General features: G+C 54.1%; 1 protein-coding gene across 12 annotated transcripts in view; it reads right to left on the bottom strand.

The window, feature by feature from the left end:
- Positions 1 to 776: 776 nt before the first annotated feature.
- Positions 777 to 18,268, bottom strand: part of NAA60 (N-alpha-acetyltransferase 60, NatF catalytic subunit) — a 42,765-nt gene continuing 25,273 nt past the window's right edge. For 8 of the 12 annotated variants that reach the window (XM_054455732.2, XM_054455731.2, XM_054455734.2 and 5 more), the window contains 5 exons: positions 11,345 to 11,460; positions 8,252 to 8,381; positions 5,206 to 5,302; positions 4,197 to 4,431; positions 777 to 3,094 (listed from right to left, as the gene is read on the bottom strand). In XM_054455732.2, coding sequence (XP_054311707.1) covers positions 2,938 to 3,094; positions 4,197 to 4,431; positions 5,206 to 5,302; positions 8,252 to 8,381; positions 11,345 to 11,454 — 729 coding nt within the window. In that variant the 5' untranslated portion in view covers positions 11,455 to 11,460 and the 3' untranslated portion in view covers positions 777 to 2,937. Of the gene's footprint in view, positions 3,103 to 3,799; positions 4,432 to 5,205; positions 5,303 to 7,632; positions 7,804 to 8,251; positions 8,382 to 11,344; positions 11,461 to 18,268 lie in introns of those variants that run through there. The other 4 variants (XR_010124456.1, XR_010124457.1, XM_063655113.1 and 1 more) reach the window with 3 other exon arrangements.

Here is an 18,268-nt window from a genome sequence, read left to right as displayed (position 1 = left end):
CACTCACAAACTGTGTGGCTCCTTGGTAACTCCCAGCCCCCGAGCCAGTTCTCATCTCTAACAGGAACATTATCATCCCTTGAGGGTGGCCAGAAGTTTCCATGAGGCTGACGGAAGCACCAGGTCTGTGCTGGGCGGGCACGCACCTCAGGCTCCACAGCGGGGTGCACCAAATCACCCTTGGAGCCGCCTGCCTGGACTGGGCCCCAGCTCAAGGCCTACAGCCAGAGAGATGCCCAGACAGGGCAGCTGCTGGGGACCTTCCAGTGAAAAAAGGACCTAATAGCTTCTCAACTCTTTGGAACCTCTTCCCCAGGTTCACATTCTTTCTTTTTCTGGAGTCTCGCTCTGTCACCAGGCTGGAGTGCAATGGTGCCATCTCGGCTCACTGCAACCTCCGCCTCCTGGGTTCAAGCGATTCTCTTGCCTCAGGCTCCCGAGTAGGTGGGGCTACAGGTGCATACTACCACGCCCGGTTAATTTTTGTATTTTAGTAGAGACAAGGTTTCACCATGTTGGCCAGGCTGGTCTCGATCTCCTGACCTCATGATCTGCCCACTTCGGCCTCCCAAAGTGCTGGAATTACAGGCGTGAACCAACGTGCCCGGCCAAAGGTTCTCATTCTTTGGCAGGGTTAATCACACAAAACCATTGGCCCCTTTATCTGGAAGCCATCCTGGGGCCTTGCCAGTGACAAGCAGCTCCAGGCCAACTTCAGCTATAGGGTGAGGACCGAGTTGCAGCCAGGCAGGTGCGGGAAACAGGATGTGACGAACTCCAATGAAAGTCTATTTATTTGCTCGTAATGAGACAGAATGCTACAATCTGTTCATCACTGGGCTGGACACTGCAGTGATTAGGGGGAGGCGCGGGGCAGGGTGGGGCCTCTGAGCCTGAGGACAAATGTCCATGGCAGAGCCTTCCAGAAGACTCATCCCTTACCCTGTGGGGCAGAAATAGAAATCACATGATCGCCGCTGATTCGCAGTGGAGAGGGCGCTGAGCTGGGCCCGGCAGGCAGGCAGCCTCAGCAGAGATTCAGGCAGTCAGCATGGCACGGCCCTCCCGCCAGCACCGTCAGGTCAGCAGAGGTTCAGGCAGTCAGCATGGCGCGGCCCTCCCGCCAGCACCGTCAGGTCAGCAGAGGTTCAGGCAGTCAGCATGGCGCGGCCCTCCCGCCAGCACCGTCAAGGAGGGGGATGCTGTTCCTGCCTGGGGCCTGCCTTCATTCTGAGGGCCCCTGGCCCCAGCTGAGGTCAAGAGGGGACCTGGGGCTGCCCCAGCACCCTGAGAGCCCACGGCTGGGTAGCTCTGGAGGAGGAAGGACACAGGTCCCTGAGGCCCCGTCTGCCCAGGGTTGTTCCTCCCTCTCCCTCCTCCTCAGGCTGGGGCAGGGTGGCGCCGCTAGGACCCTCTGCCATGGCTTTGTGATACTGCAGCTATGCTGGGCGGGACTCCGCCCCCCACCCCACCCCTGCATCGGAGGGCAGGGCAGGCAGCAAGCAGCATTTGGAATGCAGGGTGGAGAGGATGCTAGAAGTGTGTGATGCACCTGCGGCACTGACAGCCTCTCTGCCCTCAGAGGCTGAGGGCCCACAAGGCACACGACTGCCCCCTGCCCACAAGGACAGGCCCTACGAAACACATGGCAGCCTTGAGGCCTAATGTCGAGCTCAGCTTCCTCCTGTCTGCATGTGGCCAGGCCTCGGAGCAGCGGCTTGTGGCAGCATGAGGGAGGGTGGGGAGGACCCAAAGAGTCTCGGCGATGCCTGTCCTCAGCAGGTCAGCTGAATGGAGCATGCCATGGTCTGATGGGCAGTGTGACCTCCCAGGGCACTGGTAACTGCATGGAAGGTACTGAAGGGTAGGAACCGTCCCAATGTGTGACCGCCTGTGCCGGGGGGCTGAACCTCAGAGCTCTGTGCTTGCGAGGAAAGCCTCCCCCAGGCTGCCCACTCCTCATCAGGCCCTCACGGAGGAGTGGGGGCCACTCCTCACCCCCCTCCAGGCTTCTTTGGGCTGGTTCTGGAGGGGGACGGGCCATTCCCTTTATTGCGCCCCCTTGTTCCGAGGCTCCTGTGCCTTTACGGTCAAGTGTGTCCATAATACTTGCGTTCCTCCCTTGCAGGAGAAAGTCCCCTCCAGCTTTCCAGGAAGGAGCTGCAAGAACAGGCAGCGGAGTGGGAGAGGCCCAGTGAGGGCAGCCCCTTCCCAGTGAATGCAGCCACACTGGGTCAGCCCTGGGGACGGTGCATGCACAGGGAGGCAGGGCCAGGGCAGCGGGCAGAGGCAGAGGTTTCCAGAAGCAGGAAGGGGAGCTGAAGAGCCTGTGGGAAAGAGAAGAGCAGGGCAGGGTAAAGGCCTGGCGGAGACGCTCTGCCCACCCCACACCCCGCCTATGGGCCACACAGCTGGGCTTGGGTGCTCCAGGACCATGAGCCCTTCTCCAGGCCATGGTGTCTGCCTGCAGCCACTAGACGCCTCTCGGTCCCCACACAAATAAAGGCACTGATGGATCCAAAGTCGGGTGCACAGCCCAGTGGCCGTGGAGCCTGCTGTGTGAGCTTGGCACAAGTCACCAAACCTCTGGACTGTGCTGGTGCACAAGGTGGTGGACTCTGCCGTCCCCATGGCCCCTTCCAGCTCTGCCGTTCTCTGTGCCCATCCAGGGCCTTCAGCTTTTGTGGCTGGAGGCACCAAGCTCCCATACCCTCCTGTCTGCTGTGGCGTACCTGCCACGGATGGGCATGCTCTGCGCGTGCCCACGATGTTCTGTTCCCGAGCCCGTGTAGCACCGGGCCTGCAGCTGGGGCAGGCCGACGAGCCCGGTAGATGGCTGGCAGCTCCTTGCAGAAGATAGCAGGGGTCAGATGGACAGGAAGGCGGGCTCTGTGGGGGGCCGAAGGGTGGGGCCTGGTGGCGGCTGCCCAGCCGACATCACATGGTCCGGCTGTACTCGATGCCACTCTTGGAAGAGATGCCCGACCATGGCAGGAAGCTGCAGAGCAGGCTGTGGGCCTGGCGGTAGACTCTGTGCGGAATGGAGCAGGGGCTCAGGCTGGCTAGTGCAGAGCCCAGGTGCTGGATGTAGTCCGTGGAGCTCTGTTAAGGAAGATTCCGACTTGCCCTGACCACGCTCACCAGGGCACAGTCATCAGGGGCCCACGCAGTGGCCTGTGGGACTGTGTGCAGACGGCAAGCCAGGCTCGGGAGGCTGAGAGCCCGCTAAGCCTCTGCAGAGCTGGAAAGGCTCATGAGACGAAGGGGCCTCTGCTGTGCTAAATAACAGAGGGTGGGGTCTGGGGACAGAAGGGCCTTCTGAGTGAGGCCGCAGGCATGTGGACACCACACCCAGGGATGTACAGGGGGTGGGGAAGGGGCCTGGGAGAAGACAGGTGCTTCTGGTTCTCCCTAGATTCTCAACCCTTGGAGCAGCAAGAGGGACAGAGCCCTGTCCTTACGACAAGGAGAGGGTCAACAGTGCTGACTCCCTGGATGCCCGTCTTCACATAAGCTAGGCCTGTGGAGTCTGGGGTCACCCCTCTCTTTCCTGCTTATTATTCTATGTAATGAATAAATCCTAGACTCATGAATTTGAAAACACACACACACACACACGCACAGCATTTTTCGGGCCACATTCTGTGACTATTATGAAGTTTCCTGGCTTCCCTCCCACCCGTCAGGGGCCAGGGAGAGTTGAGGAGGAGGAAGCAGGGAAGGGCACAACTTCGCGTCATGCATCCCATAAGGAAGGTTTGAACCCAAGTATTCAAAAAAAGTAAAAATCTCTTCTCACCGCACTTGTTTCCCCTCTGCTAGCACAGGCTCTGGGAGGACAGGGGATCCTGTCTGTTTTGTGCACTGCTGATCCCCAGTGCAAATGGAGCAGGAGGCTCTCCAGCTAGGTGTGGGGCTCATGCCTATAATCCCAGCAATTTGGGAGGCTGCGGCAGGCGGACCATTTGAGCTCAGGAGTTCGAGACCAGCCTAGGCAACATGGTAATATGTGCAACTCGATTTACCTAAATGTGCGTCAGGTTTACCCACAACACGATCAGGTGAGGGAGAGAAGCGTCCATAAGCTTGGCCACCTGAACATCATCTGAGGGGGATCACAGCTCCAACTTGCTCACTGGCTCTGCCACCTTATGGACAGGAAGCCACAGTCCCTCTCCCCCAGAAGTTAAGGATATAAAATCGTCCAGGGAGGGTGGCCGCCGTTGATGTAGAGGACATAGGTGAAGCCATCTTTGAGGACCCCTCGGATGGAGTAGTAATAGGGGAGATAGTGGTGCTGCTTGAAGTCTCTGTTTTCGTAGAAGTTTATTGCTGTGTTGTTGGTGGTGAGGACATGCAGGTAAATGGCTTTGCAGTGGTCCTGGGCGGTGGTTGATATGTGATCCTTTAAACTTTCAAGTAAGAGGGAACCTTGGGGAGAAGAAGTAAAGGTAATGCAGGCGGGGCAGTTAGGAAGGAAGGATGACTGGGCTAGGATAGGGGCTTTGCACGAGTCTCTCAGAGATGTCTCGGCCCACCGTATCAGAGACCAGCCTTTCTTCACCACCACTGTCAAAGTCCCTAAAATCTCATGGCCAGATGGAGCCTGGTAGCTACAGACCGCTGGGAGGGACTGCAGAGGTGGCCTGGTAGCACCCTCCCATGGGCTGGGACCGCATGGAGACTCCCTTTCAGACAACAAACAGGGTAAATATGAGCCCAGGAAAACATGGACTAGATGGGCCTGGGCTTAAAATTAAGACTCTGCCGCTCACTGGCCGTGTGGCCGAGCGGGACGGGACATCGGAGAAACAGTGAGTGCTGCTTCCTCGTGCGTGTTCACGCTTTCTACTCTGAATCGTGAGCAGTGAATACACCTGAGTTGTGTGTGTGGCGGCAGCAGGAGTGAGAGGTGCCGGTTTCCTCAGCTTCATCCTGGGGGCTGAGCGAGGCTGCGGCAGAAAGGCCTGGGGGCATGTGGAAAGAGGATGGCTGAAGGTGGTGGGTGTGCTGGCAGGGGAGGGATGATGAAGGTCTGGCCCAAGACGGGAATGAGGATGGAAGATGAGACTGAGGGATGTTCATGAGCATATTCACGAGCCAGAGTTGTTGGGGCCAGGGAAGCAACTGGGTGCAGATGGGATGGGGGTGGGATGGGGCAAGGGGGGGCGATGGGCGCCAAGTCATGGGCCCAGCTGCTCTTACCTATGCCATGCTTCCTGAACTCTTTCACGACGCCCAGACTCAGGATGTACGCAACTTGTGTGTCAACAGAGAAGTTGGACGCTAGAATATCTCCATCCTAGAGGAAGAGTCAGAGAGAAAGTCAGGCTTACACTTCTGGTGCACAGCTCACTGCACAGCACGGCCCAGGCGGGCTCCACACCGACTCCCCACCACGACAGCCAGAGGGACACTGACTGGGAGGGGCAGAATCAAGAGGTACTGGAGGGGGGCCCCCACTCCCCAAGGAAATGAGAGCGTTTACGCCCTTCTGGTGAAAAACGACTAAAAGAAGAACACACACAAAGGGAGCTTCTCTTGGGGGTGTGTGGGAGGACTAGCCAAGGACGGGCATGAGGCTCTGATGCCAGCACAAGGTAAAGTTATGGTATGAAGGGAACAACTACACAGCACCGCGCGGGCCTTATGGGAATGCACGCATGTCACCACGCGGGCCTCATGGGAATGCACGCATGTCACCTGGTACGCCTGGATGCAGGACAGTAGACGAATACAAAGATTTAGAGGTTCAGTTAAAGAATCGCACCCTGCCCCAGGTGGTCTTGGAGGAGGGAGACTTGGGCGGCCATCCAACTCCTGCTGCCCCCACAGGCAGAGGACGCCGCCACACCTGTGTGAAGCCACCCACCATCTCTTGGTTCTAGAGATGGAATTCCAGGTGGGAGTCATGAATCTGATCAGCATGAGGCTCTCTCTCATCATCTTCCAACTCATAAAGAACAAGAAGTCCTTTCTGCTCCCACGTGCTGGGCTGGGGTCAGCCTGTCCAGGCTCCCTCTCTCCCAGCCCTCTTCAAGCCACAGTTCAACCGGACATGTCAGTCCAGGGAGGAAGGCGTCCTTATCACTCGTTACTCCAGGCCTGCAGGAAGGGTGTCTGTTCCCCAGCTGACATCTCTTAACAGGGTCTACTTTGCCCTGACCTTGAACTCACTAAGCCTGAGAGGAAGGGGCGAGACGAATGAGTGCCAGCGTGCAGGCCAGAGGGCCCTCTACTGAGAGCCGGGAACACGAGCCAAAGGGTCCCCATGTTGGCCTCGAGGGAACACAAACACATTCAAGAGGAGGAAGAGACCCAGCCGCCACCTGGGGGCAGGTGCACAGTCACCAGGGGCACTCAGGAAAGCCACCCGGAGGGGGAGGGGGTTCAGGGGAATGAGTCATGGGGGGAAGGTGGGACCGTGTGTCCCATCAAGAAGAGAGATCAGGCTGGGCACGGTGGCTCACACCTGTAATCCTGGCACTCCGCTGAGGCAGGCGGATCACTTGAGGCCAGGGGTTCCAGATCAGCATGGCCAACATGGTGAAACCCCATCTCCACTAAAAATACAAAAATTAGCTGGGTGTGGTGGTGCATGTCTAAAATCCTAGCTACTTGAGAGGCGGAGGTTGCAGTGAGCCGGGATCAGGATCGCATCACTGCATTCCACCCTGGGTGACAGTGAGACTCCATTTCAGTAAAAAAAAAAAGGAGAGAAAAGAATGTTGACACTTGCTTTCTGCTACATCTTAGCTCTTAAAAATCAAAGAAAAAAGCTCAGGAAGAAGCTAGGACAGAAAAAGTGACTCAGGAGAAAAAAGCTGTGCCAGACAGAGTATGACCACAGGCAAAACAGGGTAGATGCCAGTGGATTCAGGTCCTTAAAGGGAGAGACATGCCTTCTTGCACTTTTATTTACTTATTTAGAGACAACGTGTCACTCTGACACCCAGGCTGGAGTGCAATAGTGCAATCTCCGCTCACTGCAACCTCCCCTGCCTCCTGGGTTCAAGTGATTCTTGTGCCTCAGCCTCCTGAGTAGCTGGGATTAAAGGCATGCGCCATCATGCCTGGCTAATTTATTTTTATTTTTACTTTTAGTAGACACAAGGTTTCACCATGTTGGCCAGGCTGGTCTCAAACTCCTGACCTCGTGATCTGCCCACCTGGGCCTCCCAAAATGCTGGGGTTATAGGTGTGAGCCACCGTGCCCAGCCCTTCTCTTTTTTTTTTTTTTAGACAAAGTCTTGCTTTTGTCCCTCAGGCTGGAGTGCAATGGTGCGATCTCAGCTCACTGCAACCTCTGCTTCCTGGGTTCAAGCTATTCTCCTGCCTCAGCCTCCCAAATAGCTGGGATTACAGGCGCCTGCCACCATGCCCGGCTAATTTTTGTATTTTTAGTAGAAATGGGGTTTCACCATGTAGGCCAGGCTGGTCTCGAACTCCTGACCTCAGGTGATCTGCCCGCCTCGGCCTCCCGAAGTGTTGGGATTACAGGCATGAGCCACTGCGCCCGGCCCCTTCTCGTAACTTTTAAAGAAATAACCTCAAGCCAAACAAATTGAACCATCTGCCAGTTGTTGGTGGGTTTTCCCCTCCTTGGCTAAATCCTCAGGTGGTAAACATTACCTCAGATGCTGGGATGACCAACATTATCACGCAGAATCTTGACTACAGTCAACCATTTGGAACAATGTGGCCATGGTCTTACTGTTTACATTCAGAGTGGGGTTTGCTAGCCTGAAGTGGGACTGAGGTGGGTCCACGGATGCCCAAAGGGTTCTTAGATCTTAAAGGGCTCTGTGAAGTTAGAGGAAAAAAAATTATCTCTGTACTTTCCCTGACCTCTAACTGTAACTAGCATTTCCTTCAACACACAATCTTAGCGGTTTCTATGACACTGCCGCCAACACAAATCAGGGATATTTTCACAGCACGTTATAACTGCAGATTCTCAATGCATCATCTGTGCTCATTCCTGCTTCAGAACGACAGTGGTTATGAAGCCTGCTGCTGGGCACGACTGGAGGCCCACGCACCACGAAATCACACACACACACGCACACGCACACACACACATGCACACACACGCACCAGCCGGGGACAAGTGTCATTGGCCACTTGGATTCCTTGGGTCACAGGCTCCTTGGACGATGGCTGTGGAGCAGGCAGCATGATTCCATCGCAAGCCCCCTTGGCCCGTCCAGTGACAGTGTCTGCCAAGTCATCGCCGCCCACACGTACGTACCTCTTTATGTATTTTGGTCCTGTTCTTAATTTCAGCTACTATCATCCCCACAATGGCACCTCTGTAGGTTGCAGCAAGGGAAAAGAACTTCTTGTTGGATGTGATATCACGATACCATGAGTCTGGGTACCTGAGAAACAGAACATACTCAGGTGAACCTGCCACAGGTCAAGTCCAACTATGGTCGTGCTCTAGACATCAGAACCACAGGGAGCTCTGGGCCACTTCTGCCTGCTGCTCTAAGGCTGACGAGGAGTTTGCCCATCACTTAGTCTCTACCTAACTGTCACAGCCACCTTCTTAAAGCAGTGGTCTAGACAGGACTGGGGATCTCTGATGGGAAATTTTTTGTTTTTGTTTTTGAGACAGAGTTTTGCTCTTGTTGCCCAGGCTGGAGTGCAATGGCGTGATCTTGGCTCACTGCAACCCTTGCCTCCTGGGTTCAAGCGATTCTCCTGCTTCAGTCTCCCGAGTAGCTGGGATTACAGGTATGTCCACCACGCCCGGCTAATTCTGTATTTTTTTTTAAGTAGAGATGGGGTTTCTCCATGTTGGTCAGGCTGGTCTCAAACTCCCGACCTCATGTGATCCGCCCGTCTTGGCCTCCCAAAGTACTGGGATTACAGGTGTGAGCCACCGCGCCTGGCCCGGGAAAAATAATTTTATCCAACATGAAATTGTCTCCATGGAAGCAACTTATGGAGAGTCACCAGCAGGGCCCTGTTCCTCCAAGAGATGAGTGAAGATTTCAGGGCCCTTGACACCCTTGGACACTGGATGAGTGCCTACAAGAATCTGTGAGACTTCTGGACACTGAAGACTAGGGGAGTGAGGAAGAGCTGGGTTCATAGCTGACAGGCGTTTGGGTTTACAATGCCTCCCCGGACAGGGAGGAACCCGCCCTTAAGGGGAATGTGAGGCCAAGACCCCTCTGAGCAGAGCAGGGAAAAAAGAACAGTGGGCATAAAGGCCCAGGACATGGTCATTAACAGGCGAATCCAGCCCCAGCCCCAGAGAGACAAGGTCAGGAGGGCAGAGGCACGTGAAGTTTCACGGGTGTGTAGGTTTAGTTTTGCTGCCTCACAGCCCGGTTCATGTCACAGTCTTGGGAACGTGAGACCTTAGGCCCACGAGGGCTGCAGGAGAGACAGGCAGGCTGGGTGGCTCACATGGCCAAGGCCCACGGTCCAGCATAGCTCCACTGGCTCTCAGGCAGCCCTGGGCAGAGTCTGATCTATGCACTCACTGCAGCTTTTATTTCTCTAGATTCGTTTCCAGCAGTGAAACTGCTGGGCTGAAGAACACGTTTTTATTTTTATTTTTATTTTGAGATGGAGTCTCACTCTGTCACCCAGGCTGGAGTTCAGTGTTGTGATCTCAGCTCACTGCAACCTCTGCCTCGTGGGTTCAAGTGATTCTCCTGCCTCAGCCTCCTGAGTAGCTGGGATTACAGGTGCGCGCCACCATGCCAATTTTTTTTTTTTTTTTGAGACAGAGTCTCACTGTCGTTCAGGTTGGGGTGCAGTGCCAATCTTGGCTCACTACAACTTCTGCCACCTGGGTTCAAGCGATTCTCCTGCCTCTGCCTCCCGAGTAGCTGGGATTACAGGTGCCTGCACCATGCCCAGATAATTTTTTTGTATTTTTAGTAGAGACGGCATTTCACCACCTTGGACAGGCTGGTCTTGAACTCCTGACCTCATGATCCACCTGCCTCGGCCTCCCAAAGTGCTGGGATTACAGGCATGAGCCACTGCGCCCGGCCCAATTTTTGTATTTTTAATAGAGATGAGGTTTCACCATGTTGGCCAGGCTGGTCTCGAACTCCTGACCTCAGGCCTGCCTCGGCCTCCCAAACTGCTGGGATTATAGGCATGAGCCACTGCACCCAGCCAAGAACAATTTTTTAACTCATGTTGCCACCGCCAGCCCACATCACCTGGACTGTGACAGTTCCCACTTCCACAGAGATGCACAGGGGTCCCTGCCACCGCCCTGCCAAGAGCATGAGGTTCAGTCAGTCTGAGGTGAACACTCAAGGAAATGCTGGTGGCTGGCAAGATCTTGTTTATTTTCCATTTTCCATTTTCAAAGTTTGTGTCAACTTTTTTCATCAGAAAAGCTGTATGTGCATATATTGTAGACAAGACAGACAAGAAGAAACAATCATAGGGCCTAATATTAATCTACCCACCTCAAATACTGAAACACTGTTAAATGGTACATACCCCCTTGTAAAATTTTTTTCACCCCCGCTCATTTCATACCTATCATTATAAAATTTTATCTTGTACATGTTTTCAAATAAAAATAGGATCATGGTACATACTGTTTTCTAGACTGCCTTTTTTCCTTTAATATCTTTTTTTTTTTTTGAAATGGAGTATCGCTCTTGTTGCCCAGGCTGGAGTGCAATGGCGTAATCTCGGCTCACCACAACCTCCGCCTCCTGGGTTCAAGCGATTCTCCTGCCTCAGTCTCCCAAGTAGCTGGGATTACAGACACGCACCACCACACCCGGCTAATTTTGTATTTTTAGTATACAAAATGGTTTCTCCACGTTGGTCAGGCTGGTCTTGAACTCCTGACCTCAGGTGATCCGCCCTCCTTGGCCTCCCAAAGTGCTGGGATTACAGGCTCCTTTAATATCTTGTCAAAAAGATTTCTCTATCAAAAAATATAACTCTTTGACATTTTTTTTTTCCCGGGTGAATAATATTGCACTTTTATATGAACACTTTTATATGCACATACTCTAATTACTCTAATGCATGTAACCAACTCCTTGCTGTTAAGATACTTGAGTGGCTTCTAAATTTTCTGAATTATAAACAGCACCACACCTGATAGCTCTGTAACTGAAATTTCTCACAGAGCCCTTCTGGGGAACTCTGCACACCCTGAGAGGTGGAAAGAGTCCAGGAGCAGGGGTCCCTAGATGAGCTGGGTAACCTGGGACCCCTGTGGCCCCTCCAGGCCATTCCCACCTTTGCAGCATGGTCCTAAGGACCCAAGAGGCCCCCAACCCTGCCGCCCAGCTTCTGCACCTGAGGCTCATGGGCTCTCCCCAACCCTGCAATCCGCTCCACTTACTCGATGGGGAACCAGTCGCCACACAGGTGCTTCACAGTGTCTATGTCATCGTGGCAGAGGAGGCGCAGGCTGACCTCGCTGAGCGCGCTGGATGGCACCACCTCTGTCATTCACACCTGTGGGGAAGGGTGGGAGGGGACGCGTCACCTCACAGCCTGGTCTTCCTCATGCTCAGCTTGTGAGGCAGGCGTGACAGAAGAGCATGGAGCATGTCCCACGGGTGGACGCCCCTCCGCCAGCACTCAGAGGCCTCTGCCTCTCCTGATCACTCTCGCAAGAGGCATTGCATTCGCCCCCATCTGCTGAGAAGACCCAGGCCCAGGAGTGCAGGCAGGATGGGGAACCAGGCCCTTCACTGCTCAGTCCCAGCTGAGGGAAGCCCTGGCCAGCCTCTTTCCTCATTTGAGCTGCCCCTAACTGGTCTCACATCTTATGACAGTGGTCCTTCCGAGGGTCAACGGCCGCAGCCAGCCTGACTTCTCTCAACCCCAGCCAGTGGCTGCCAATAACAGTTGTGGGTTCAGCAGCCCCCATGCCTCATCCCCCTTCAAAGCAGCCCAGCGGCCGGGGCAGTGAACGGCTGGATTTGCAGGGGAAGTGGTGCGGCTTTATGACTAGGGCGTGGGTCTGTGCTGAGTGGGTCACACCCCAATTTCTCCTTCCCGCCCAGCAAGTGAACACTCCTGGGCGGAAAGAAAGAGACTTTGGGGGACACCACAGTTCAAGTCGGGGTCACGAGTGGCCAAGGACTTCTTTAAATCAGGAAAGTACATCCAATCCAGGGGCTGGAGGAGCAGCCCCCCTTGTTTTATTTAACAAGGAAGTTTTTATAGAAAGGAAGAGAGGAATGGAGGGAGGAAGGCTGGCCGGCCAAGTGCTGGGTACCGAGAAGGGGAAGACAGAGGCCTTTGTTCTTTAAGTTGGAAACTGGTCGTTAAAAGGAAAGGATGGCGCCTGGTGTGGTGGCTCACGCCTGTAATCCCAGCACTTTGGGAGGCTGAGGTGGGTGGATTGCCTGAGGTCAGGAGTTCAGGACGAGCCTGGCCAACATGGCAAAACCCTGTCTCTACTAAAAATACAAAAATTAACCAGGCTTGATGGCGGGCAACTGTAATCCCAGTTACTGTGGAGGCTGAGGCAGGAGAATCGCTTGAACCCGGGAGGTGGAGGCTGCAGTGAGCCAAGATTGTGCTACTGCACTCCAGCCTGGGCAACAGAGTGAGACTCCGTCTCAAAAAAAAAAAAAAAAAAAGGAAAGGATGGAAGGATGGAAGGCTGGGCATGGTGGCTCATGCCTGTAATCCCAGCACTTTGGAAGGCTGAGGTGGAAGGATCACCTGAGCCCAGGAGTTTGAGACCAGCCTGGGCAACACAGCAAGACCCTGTCTCTAAAAATAAATAAATAAACAAACCCAAAAATAAATGGGAAAAGATGCTGCATTCATCCTCCCTTTTTAGGAGGAATTGCATAGTTCAACTCAGCGTTGAGGAAAGTTCTTTTTTACAGAAGAATGCTGGCTAATAAAAGTAGAAATAATGACGGAATTAGAAAGTCACTATTTTGGAATCACCAACAGAAATGACCGAGTCAAACAAGAATCAGGAAAGGCTGTGAAATCTGCAGGTGAAAGCGGCTGGGGGCAGGTGCAAGGTCTGGAGGCAGAGCCCCTGGGCTCCCAGGACTCACTCACTGCCCAGGAAAGGCCTCGTCTTTTATCTGGCAGTCCCCACTCCACTGGCGGGATGAGCCCAGCCTCTCTGAGCTCTTGCCCTCCTGCTGCCATGGGTGGGAAGTGCCCGTGGCCGTCCACTGTCCAGGCTTCTGCACAACTTTCCCTTTCCTGACAAGGGGAGGAATTTAGACACTGAATGTGGTCTCTGCTGGCTCAGCCTTAGTTAATCAGATTCCTGGAGGCTTCTCTGTGGAGTGGAGATGGCCAGGCCCCTCCCCAGGGTGGTTGTCTGCTGGAACGAGCTGATGGGGTCCAAGTGTCAGGACAGCGCTGGCAGGGAGGCGGTGCCCCTCTACACCACCCTTGAGCACCCACTACTAGCTGATACTTGGCTCAGTCCAGCCACTTCCCGCAGTATCCCCTAGACCTGGGACAGGGCCAACACTGACGTCCTGAAGAGCTCTGCTCTGACTCCTAACTTGTGTGGTTCTCAGCTCGTGGTTCAACATCAGGCGTGCCAAGTAGTTCATGCTCAGCTTTACAGGGAGAAGCCTCTCTAAACTCACACCCCCCACCCCGCCCTTGTGTCCACCCCTTTGTTCCCACGGTTCTGGATCCATGCACTGTTGACTCCAGACCCTTTAAAAACAGGACGGGCGCAGTGGCTCAGGCCTGTAATCCCAGCACTTTGGAAGGCCAAGGCTGGTGGATCACCTGAGGTCAGTAGTTCAAGACCAGCCTGGCCAACATGATAAAACCCTGTCTCTACAAAAATATAAAAACTAGCCAGGCGTGATGGCAGGTGCCTATAATCCCGGCTACTCAGGAGGCTGAGGCGGAAGAATCACTTGAACCCAAGAGGCAGAGGTTGCAGTGAGCCAAGATTGCGCCATTGCACTCCAGCCTGGGCGACAGTGCAAGACTCCATCTCAAAAAAAAAAAAAAAAAGCTGGGGCCAGGCATGGTGGCTCACACCTGTAATCCTAGCACTTTGGGGGGTCCAGGCAGGCGGACTGCTTGAGGTCAGGAGTTTGAGACCAGCCTGGCCAACATGGTGAAACACTATGATATGGTTTGGCTGTGTCCCTCCCCAAATCTCATCTTGAATTGTAGCTCCCCAAATTCCCATGTGTTCTGGGAGGGACCCGGTGGGAGATAACTGAGTCATGGGAGCAGTTTCGCCCACACTGTTATTGTGGTAGTCCCACGAGACCTGATGGTTTGATAAGGGGTCTCCCTTTTTGCTTGGCTCTCATTCTCTCTTGCCTGCCTCCATGTGAGATGTGACTTTTGCCTTCTGCCATGATGGTGAGGCCCCCCCAGCCACGTACAACCGTGAGTCCATTAAACCTGGTTCCTTTATAAATTACCCAGTCTCTGGTATGTCTTTATCAGAAGCATGAAAATGGACGAACACACCCCATCTCTACTAAAAATACAAACATTAGCCGGGTGTGGTGGTGCACCTGTCATCCCAGCCACTCAGGAAGCTGAGGTTCAAGAATCGCTTGAACCCGGGAGGCGGAGGTTGCAGTGAGCTGAGATGGCGTCATTGCATTCCAGTCTGGGTGACGTAGTGAGACTCTGACTCAAAAACGAAACGAAACAAAACAAAACAAAACAAAACAAAACAGATGACAAAAAACACACAAAGAAACAAAACCTCTAAAAGAACAGATGAAGGTGTTAATCTTGTCAGGTGTGAGAACAGCCTTGTGGTTATGTACAAAAAGTCCATATTTTATATTAACAGATGCACAGTGGAATATGCGGGGGCAAAATGACAGAATGTTCCAGAATTTAGTTTAATTTAGTTGGAGCAAAAAAGTGGCAAAATGTCAATGAGCGTTAGATCTGGATGACAGGTATGCCACGTGGATGTTTGAAAATGTTCTTAAAACCAACCAGGGCCAGGAGCGGTGGCTCACACCTGTAATCCCAGCACTTTGGGAGGCCGAGGCAGGCCGATCATGAGGTGAGGAGTTCAAGATCAGCCTGGCGAAGACGGTGAAACCCTGTCTCTACTAAAAATACAAAAAAATTAGCTGGGCGCAGTGGCAGGCACCTATAATCCCAGTTACTTAGGAGGCTGAAGCAGCAGAATTGCTTGAACTTGGGTGGCAGAAATTGCAGTGAGCCAAGATTGTGCCACTGCACTCCAGCCTGGGAGACAGAGTGAGATTCTGTCTCAAAAAATAAACAAAACAAACAAACAAACAAAAAAACATAAAGCTAAAGAAAACCAACCAAATTTCTCATTCCAGAGAGATTGGGTTTCCAATGTGGATGGTGGGTTTTCCAGGTGACTGAATGAAAGGCCTCTGTTGTCTGCATTGAGAGCCCTGGAAAGCAGCGCTGCCTGCCGCAGCTGCCACCATGGGCCGTGAGACCTTGTATCCCTGGGAACGGTGGGTCCTGGGCACGTGGCTGGCACTGACATGCACTGGAACCACAGGGGGGCAGCATCTGGTTCACTGTCAGTGGGTGGATACTACTCAGGGCCCGCACACTCCACTGAGGTCTCAAAACGCAAAAGGACGCTGGGCGTGTAACTCAAGCACAGATACTGTGTTTTTACGAAGCCAGCTGAGGGCAGCCTCCCACCCCCTTTCCCCTAAGGGCTAAGAAAACTGGCAAACCCAGAAACCACTTACCCACACTTTGAACCTCTGGGACAAAGCCACTAACCCCACAACATCGACGGACGAGGCAGAGGCCGGTTCCTCGATTCAGCCTTTCCAGAGATGGCTCCTGACACAAGGGCCACAGCACACGGCCTCCTCCTTGCTACAGGAACCAGCACGGGGGAAAAGCTGCCCACCTGGCCACCCTGGGCAGAACTCCAGAGCCCATAGGCCCAGCTGCCCAGGTTTCTGAGCTCCCGCAGGGCCAGCTGGCTCTGAAAAAAACACCACCGGCTCAGCTCTCACTGGAGAGGGCAGGATGAGCGCAGGCAACCTGCAAAACCAGCCGGTACAGCCGGGGTCTGGAGGCCACAGGGAGACCCGCCTGAGAGCTGGGCCCAGGAAGTGGGGTTGGCAAGGCCTTGACCTCCGTGGATGCCTGGGGCAGGGATGACTTCCTGAGGGGACAAAAACGTTCCAGATCTTTTTTTTTATTATTATTTTTTGAGACGGAGTCTTGCTCTGTCCCCCAGGCTGGAGTGCAGTGGCGCGATCTCGGCTCACTGCAAGCTCCGCCTCCCGGGTCCATGCCATTCTCCTGCCTCAGCCTCCAGAGTAGTTGAGACCACAGGCGCCTGCCACCATGCCTGGCTAATTTTTTTGGTATTTTTAGTAGAGATGGGGTTTCACCGTGTTAGCCAGGATGGTCTCGATCTCCTGACCTCGTGATCCGCCTGCCTTGGCCTCCCAAAGTGCTGGGATTACAGGCGTGAGCCACCGCGCCCGGCCCAGTCAAGTTGATTTTTAAAGATTTTCACAAATCTCTATATTGTGGCTTGATACCAAAGACAGATTCGTAATGAGCTCGCATCTCTCAAGTCCTGGGACTGCACATTTCCCCCAGTATCCTCATTTGTTTCCAGTGTGACTTTCAAGAAAAACACTGGGCTCTGAGATATACAACGATCTGCAGGTTTTCAAATCCCTACTAAAAGTGCTTCCGTGTTTCTGGAAGCCAGTTCTTTACACTCCTTGATTTAAAAATGAAAACGTATCACACCTAAGTCAGGGCCAAATGCAGCATGCATCACAGCACATGTGTCTCGGCCCAACTGATGGGCAGAGGAGAAGAGGCAGGAAGGTGCACGAAACAGAGACTCAGGTTGCCTGTGTGCCCATGAAAGGAAGAGATGGGGTCAAAGAGCGCGGCTGTAGGTCCACTGCTGCAGAGGTAGTGAGGGGGACCCACATGTGCCCTGGCCCATCAGCCTTCCTCTAGAGTCAGGGGTTCGTGCTGATCAAGTCACAGATGATCCAAAGGCAGGGCCAGCGGCCCTGCCCTGCCATTGCTCCCTCTTCCCACAGCTTTCTACATCCCGTCTCCCCAGTGTATCCATGCCTGCAGTCACAGCAGGCCCAAGGGGAGAGAGACGGGGCTGGCTATGAGGGCCACGCTGGGCCCAGCTATGGGAAGGACATGGAGTTGGAGGGAGAGGTCCTGAAAAAGTGGGGCCTCCTTTCCTGCTGACGCCCTGGGTCATTTCACTTCTGGGGTCCCAGGGCCTGAACATCTGCGAGAATTGCTGCTGTCACCCAGCCGCTGTGACGGGAGCTCTGTGCCCCTGGGAATAGCGAGTTCCATTCCAGGCACCTTCATCTGCAGGCTGGGAGGTGTACCTGGGCTTCCCTGGAGAAGCCCCGAGCCAGGCCTGGCGGGAAGCTGCTCCCCCAACATTGTCTGCTGGGGGCAGGGTCACCCATTTCCCAGCCCCTCAGAGGTGGCAATGGCCAATTCTGATGCAAAACCAACTGTGTCAGTCACCCCTGGAGTATGTGTGGGCTCAAGGAATGGCAGGGGCAAAGCCCTCCAGCAGATGGCAAAGTTAGTTCCAACCACACCCACCTTGGAGCCCATCCCCTGACACGAGACAAAGGACCTGGTTAAAGCACTTTCCAGGCCCCAGGGCAGCCCCAGCAGGCCTGGCGCACAGAGGAGCATCTGGTGGCGACCTTCCTTGAGCACAGTGATGCTGAGACAGACACGCGGCAGGGATGGAGCTGAGGCCCAGGATGATGCAGTGCCTGAGGGCTCAGAGGCACAAAGCCCTGGCTCTTGGCTGGATGGCTTCATGCACCACCTGTGTGAACAAAGCCCTGGTGCTGGCAGGGAACCCTCATGTGCCCACCTAGAATCTTCTACTAAGTACTCATCTTCCATTGCCCTGCAGGCCACCCGAAGGACACAGGGACAAGAGTGCTGATAACAGGGAACAGCACGGTGAAGCCAGAGTGAAGCCCCGCCAGGCAGGTGCTCTCTGCTCTGAGCCCTCCAAACAGGATGGGTACCCAGGCAGTGCTGGGGGGATAGAGTACTAAAGTCGCAGTTGCCCAAGCCATCTTTGAGAACATGTTCCTAAAAAGGCACAGGACACATTCTACTACAACAAGCAGGGAAGTATTGCACGGGAGAATGTGAAACTCTCTTGAAATTTTTTTTTTTTTTTTTTTTGAGACGTTGTCTGGCTCTGTTGCCCAGGCTGGAGTGCAGTGGCAAGATCTTGGCTCACTGCAACTTCTGCCTCCCGGGTTCAAGCGATTCTCATGCCTCAGCCTCCTAAGTAGCTGGG

Source organism: Pongo pygmaeus, chromosome 18 (assembly GCF_028885625.2).
Source record: "Pongo pygmaeus isolate AG05252 chromosome 18, NHGRI_mPonPyg2-v2.0_pri, whole genome shotgun sequence".
In the NCBI taxonomy this organism is placed as follows: domain Eukaryota; kingdom Metazoa; phylum Chordata; class Mammalia; order Primates; family Hominidae; genus Pongo; species Pongo pygmaeus.
Note: the sequence above shows the minus strand (reverse complement) of the source record. Positions and strands in the feature narration are given on the sequence as shown.